The 6,000-nt window shown below is 41.5% G+C and overlaps 1 protein-coding gene across 7 annotated transcripts in view; it reads left to right on the plus strand.

Annotated features, from left to right (window-relative positions):
• The window catches only part of LOC105560209 (basement membrane-specific heparan sulfate proteoglycan core protein), a 171,536-nt gene that overhangs the window by 52,619 nt on the left and 112,917 nt on the right, over positions 1-6,000 (plus strand). For all 7 annotated transcript variants that reach the window (XM_012009095.1, XM_012009098.1, XM_012009104.1 and 4 more), the window contains exons 2-7: positions 1,927-2,092; positions 2,264-2,442; positions 2,686-2,854; positions 3,670-3,838; positions 3,924-4,084; positions 4,750-4,914. In XM_012009095.1, the coding sequence (XP_011864485.1) occupies positions 1,927-2,092; positions 2,264-2,442; positions 2,686-2,854; positions 3,670-3,838; positions 3,924-4,084; positions 4,750-4,914 (1,009 nt within the window). The remainder of the gene's footprint in view (positions 1-1,926; positions 2,093-2,263; positions 2,443-2,685; positions 2,855-3,669; positions 3,839-3,923; positions 4,085-4,749; positions 4,915-6,000) is intronic.

Genomic DNA, 6,000 nt, shown 5'->3' on the forward strand with positions numbered 1-6,000 from the left:
TGCCGCGTCGCGTGTTTCTTCGTGACGAGACACTTTTGATCCGAGGAGGAGGCATCAGACCGCCTCGCGACGGGTGCGAACAAACGTTTGGGTTGTCTCAAACGCGAATTAATAAACGCGCCGCCGTGTCGTTAGCCTCGTTAAAAGCCGAGTTGAAAGTTACGTAACACATACGCGCCGTGCTCGGCATTTCGACGACGCGCGTGCACGCACGGGCGAGCTCGCGTGTAGGCGCGCGCGCGCGACCATCGGATGCTGCACGCGAATCTTTAAATGACGCCCGGCGCGGCGTGTAAACGCGCCACCGTAATAATACGTCTCGCGGCTCCCCGGCGCGATTTAAGCTTCATTATCGGTGCACGAGCCCCGCCGTCTCGCGCCCATGGAAAAAGACACGACATTTCCGCTCACGTGTTGCAGTGCCATGCATTTTATGCGCGCGTACACGCCCCGTCGGAAACGAGACACCTGTCTTGTTTGTCTGCGGAAAGCGCTCGTTGAAAAGGAATCGACGCTGATGCGCCACGATAAATTTCAATCTCTTGATCGCGATGGAACGAGAAATTAACTTTAATTTTTATTAAGAGACGAAAATTAAATTGAGTGAAGCTTATTGTCGCCAGTGGTAATTAAACAAAGGGAAACATTTCCTTAAAAGCCGACCAGACTAGCAAAAAGATTATCTTTATTTTAGTCACAACGTTTCGACCTCTTTAACGGCTCCTTTTCAAGTACGATCTAATGTTGACTGAAAAATTAATAATTTTACGCTGAAACAGAATGAGTTCACGAGTCTCTGACAGCAAATTCATAATGTCAGACATGTCGGTAGTCAGTGAATTTTTAATAGCGATGTCAATTTCTAAAATTTCCAAGCAGCAACCGTACGTTGGCAGATGTTGAATAAAACTCGTAAACTCATTCTGAAGAGGACCAGTATTGCTGGCCGAAACGCTGTGTTTCATTATAATAAAGAATTGCCAGTAAGGTCGCTTCTGTACTTATTAAAATCCTCGATTTCTTGTCTGGCGTCACTAGGCTGCTATTTAATTTTTAATTCATTGATTAAACTCTCGCGCGCGAATATGAATGGGGTGAAGAAAGAATTTGTTAACAACGCGACTAAATAAGAGCACTCGTTAATCGATCGTAGCCACCTTTCCATTCGTACGTTAGAAACACACGTAGGGTCTCACCACGCCGGTATGCGGTGTATTATTCATACTTATGCCGTAACGGCAGCGCGCTTGCATAACCGGGCCGGGCTGTACGTACACCAGGATCGTCAGGATTCGCCCATAACGATACGTTATTCCGGTTGGCTCCCGCGGCTTATATCCACCGTGCCTGGGTGTACGCCGGTTCTCCATTTTCATCCCGCACGAGCGACGTCATTGACCCGCGTGCTCGAATGCTGGGCAGTTTGCCGGTCGCGCGGTTCTTACGGAATCACGACGCGCCGCTGCCGCCAGAATGGCCCGACGATCCTGAATTTATATCGTGTGTTTAGGTGAGAATTGGTTCTTTATGAGACATACGTGAGGATACTCGGTGATATACACGCCCGATGGCCTTTCACACGTACGTGCCGCTGCTACGCTCGTGAGCGCGTGCGGCCACATGTGGTTATCCGGTGGCAGGTACTCGGACACCCGATGAGATAGTGACTTATGCATTTGTCATAAGTGGCCAAAAAAAAATCGTAACGTATGTGGAAGATATTTGTGAAACCGCTTGAGATACAAGGCGGTCGGAGTTTGAGTTTTACGTCTCGTAAAGAGGTTTAGAAGCTTGCGCGTGTCCACCGACAGGAAATAGATTAATCCAGGGGATTAATACATTCGTACATTGTAATCGTTGTCGATAGAATGATTGTCGGTTTCTCTGTAGAGATTTATGACTCACGATACCGATCTGCTTTTCCAGGATGATGACTTGATCTTCGATCCGGAGGGCAAACAAACCGCCGCTCAAGCACCACTGATCGAAAAGCAACAGGATGATTCTCTCTTTCACAGGATAAAGAGAGGAGTTTGGGACCTGTTTACCTCGCCATCCACGACCACGTCTACGACTACGCAAGTGCCGCCAGGTACCAATTTTCTTTTGATTAAGTGCAATTAGATGAAATTTAGAACAAAAGATACATTGTATCGTTATATTATAGAAATAAAAACTTTACTGTTGGAACCGTAAAGAATTGTTTGCGTTCTGCTCGTTTGCCTTATCGTTCATTCTTTCAATTGTCCAACTTTTTCGATAGACCAAAAAGAAGAAGAAGATGAAAATCAAGATATTGACAAATCTGTCATCTTGACCGTTGGGGATGAAGGAAATCTTACTCTCGATCAGCCTGAAGCGCCAAGTGCCGAAACGGGTATCGGTGGCATCGAGAGATTGACTCTCGAAAAGAACGAGGACAATAATGAAGCAGATGATGAGGTATAAAACATCGCTACGAAAACATTTTACCTTTCGATTTTTTTTTTACCTAACTCGTCTGTCACGCTTAATTAAATTGCATGAATACTTTTCATTTTAACGATGTTAAAGAACAAATAATTAAAAGACTAGTAAATCTGGAGAAAGATGACTTTGAAGGCGACAAATAATTTGTACATTTTCAGTGTTTCATTTGACGTTTATTTATCAGAAAAATGTTACATGGAAACGGTGTCTTTACAGCACGAGAATGAGATTAGCAACGCCGCTGAAAGTCAAAGAATACCAATAACGTACGGAAATTCCGATGACGAAGATTTGGCTGGCTCAGGGGAGATTGAAGGCAGCGCAGGCGAAGGGGATTACCATCCAACAACAGGAATCAAACACCGTGACACCGATGGCAAAGCACGTAAGTCTCTAATTCGTTAAAGTGGTGACTTTGTCAATTAAAATAAAGAATTGAAGTATTGGCAATGTAAAATTTAATTCAACATTTGTCTCTTCGCCTTTTTCCAGAGAGAAAACAAATTTGTCAAATCTTAATTAATATCATTTGTTTGTAGACTAACGGGCTAATAGTATCTTAAACAACGTATGATAAGAAAGAAGAAGAATAAAAATTCCTGTAACAACTTGTTTGCAAGTACATGTAAATTTTTACCGATCAAAATCGCGGGATTTCCCAAAAATACTTCGATATTCTTAACATTGAAGTAAAAGATTGACAGCTTCATATTAAGATGTACTACTTAATATTAATAACGAAATATTTCGGTCCAAGGAATATATAATCAATATTAATTACGTTATCGTTAATACTTTTTATAATTGTTTAATATGAAATTTTATTATAGAATCTAGTATTTTAATTTTAGTAAGCCGTTTTTATAAAATACGCCCAATTTTTAAAATTAGAATAGTGATAGGAAATTAGGTCTAATATTATAATAGTCAAATGTACTTTTACTTTTCCGATAAATTTTCCCTTTTATTTATTTCAAAACCTATTTTTAAAATCTTGTCAGTGCCTTTAAAAGCAACAATAACTTTTTATTGTTCTTTATATTAAACTGTTAAAGATATTATTAATGTAGTGTCAGCAAGCATTAATTTTGTAAAGAAGCATAAAAATTATGTGAACTTTGAAACAAAATATTCTTAGCAGAAATGTATTTTTAAGAAATCAGTTATTTATTATATCACTAATGAATGTTTCTTTTGCAGGATTCTACCGAATAACATTGACAGTTGGCGAGCCCTACAGGCGAGAATATTCAGACAGAAACAGCCTTGAGTACCGAGAACTGAGCGGCAATCTCACACGCGCCGTCGAAAAGTTGTACAATCGTCACATTCCAGGATACAAACACTTTGCGAGCGTCGTCAAAATATCGTAAGCATAATCGTCCATCCTGACTTTAATTCTCAGTGTCACGTCTCAACTGCACCTAATTTAACAACTTAAATCTCGCTTCCAGGCCAACGACCGACGCTTTTACGTCGCAAGTTACCCTAGACATTGGTTCGACATTCACGGACGAGCTCGAGGTGCGTGCCATCCTAGAGCAACAGCTGCAGTATCATTCCTTGGGCAGCATCCAAGTAGGTCCGGAGGGATTCACGTTCAGGATATTCCAAGGTATTTCCATCTTAGGCGGCTACCGCCTAACGACATGGAAATGATCGATTTCACGTTGGAGCTTTTCGAAACTAAACTTTGTAATTCGCTCAGCTTTCCATGATACCACGAGCTTGCGAAAGCCCGAATACAGGCAGTACGAAGACCCGGTGAATATCGAACAGTGAATATCGACTGCTCAACGAACAAGATTAATAACTATGCGCGGAAAACAAATCTATGTCAATCGAGAAGGCGAATACGTGAAGTATCAAAGACTGAAAACGATCATTTCGGGAACGCACGATTTCGGCGTGTTTGGATTGTTAGATTGTTAGAACGTTGATACGAGCAGATATGCACGAGGAATGCAATTTTCTTCTCGAACTGCCTCTGACCGCGCAAGCTTCGCTCAGAATCTTCAATTACTTAGATCCGTCTATATTTTTTTACTCACTTCTTATAAGTTCATCATTATTATTTTAACTCTCTAATTTTTTTTTACTCCAACTTCAATTTCCTCCTCGATTAAGTTTTCATTCTCGATTAAGTTTTCACCGATGGTTTTTCTTTTTTTCAAACCTTCTCCCCCTCTCGAATGAACACACCAACCGCTACCACGAATCGCTTATTTCGCCCTCGACGCAATGAACACGCACACAAACGCGCGACATCCCAAACGGCAGCCGGTGAGAAAGACGCCCAGCCGGAATGCGATCAGACGGCCGAATTAAGGTGCAGAAGCGGCGAATGCGTGCCTCTAGAGTCCCGCTGTGACGGCGTATCGCAATGTAACGATGGCTCCGACGAGGACAACTGCCCGACAGATTCGTTGAACGGGACACGCGACGGTGAGTACGCGGGATTCCGCATTACGTGATCCTCTCCCCGCGAAGGGTAGAAAATTGTACATAAATGCTAAATTGCTGTGTTGACAACGCTTATCCGTAAAACTCGCAAACTTTACCCTCCTCTTCCGACTAACGAAAGTCACAATGTGACTTCTGTACAGACACACGGTACGTTGTAACGTAGGTGTAAGCGTAACCTCGTCTTAAACATCGGCATGGCCCATTTGTTATTGCAATTCTTTAATTGATCTAATTTATAACATAGCACAAAATACTGCATTTATATACGTGTATTCTGGAATAGCTTCGGACATTTCTCATGGAGATCCAGTTGCTATGGCAAGCTCTATTATAGATTTCCCGTCTATCATCTTTATTCCTATCTTCATTATCGTCCATTTCGCATTAGCTATTTCCCAGAATTTTCAACCTCGTTTAAATAATGGAACATAGTTAATAAAAAATTTATTTTTCAACATCATTTTTGTGATTACAATAGTGAGTTATAAAAAGAAACGCGTATACATACTTTATGAATCAAATTATAGAGAATAGGATTGAAATTGATTTTGACAAGGACGTTCTCGTGAAAAATATCGTTTATACAATGTTGTTTTTCTTCTCGTACATCTTGCGAAACACTCGGGTAACACAAGCAAAACGAAAGCAATGGTTGAAAAGTCTGCTATAGCATTCTGTCGTCTACACAGAAGTCGTAAAGTCGTAGTCGTAAGAATAATTGACTGCGATTGGTCAATTTCGTCAGATACATAAGAATTGACCAATCGCAGTCTACTATTCTTACGACTACGACTTTACGACTTCTATGTAGACGAGGCTTAAAGCCTCCGCTACAATGATTCTCGGTTCTGTCTACAATGGTCGTAGTCGTAAGAATAATCGACTGCGATTGGTCAATTCTTATCGAGCGACTACGACTACGACCATTGTAGACAGAACCGAGAATCATTGTAGCGGAGGCTTTAATGCGTGGTCTACAATGCGAGTCGCAGAGTCGCAGTCGCAAGAATAATCGACTGCGATTGGTCAATTCCGTCAGGCACATAAGAATTGATCAATCATAGT

Source organism: Vollenhovia emeryi, unplaced genomic scaffold, assembly GCF_000949405.1.
Source record: "Vollenhovia emeryi isolate VEMERY1.0 unplaced genomic scaffold, V.emery_V1.0 DF939237.1, whole genome shotgun sequence".
Taxonomy (NCBI): Eukaryota; Metazoa; Arthropoda; class Insecta; order Hymenoptera; family Formicidae; genus Vollenhovia; species Vollenhovia emeryi.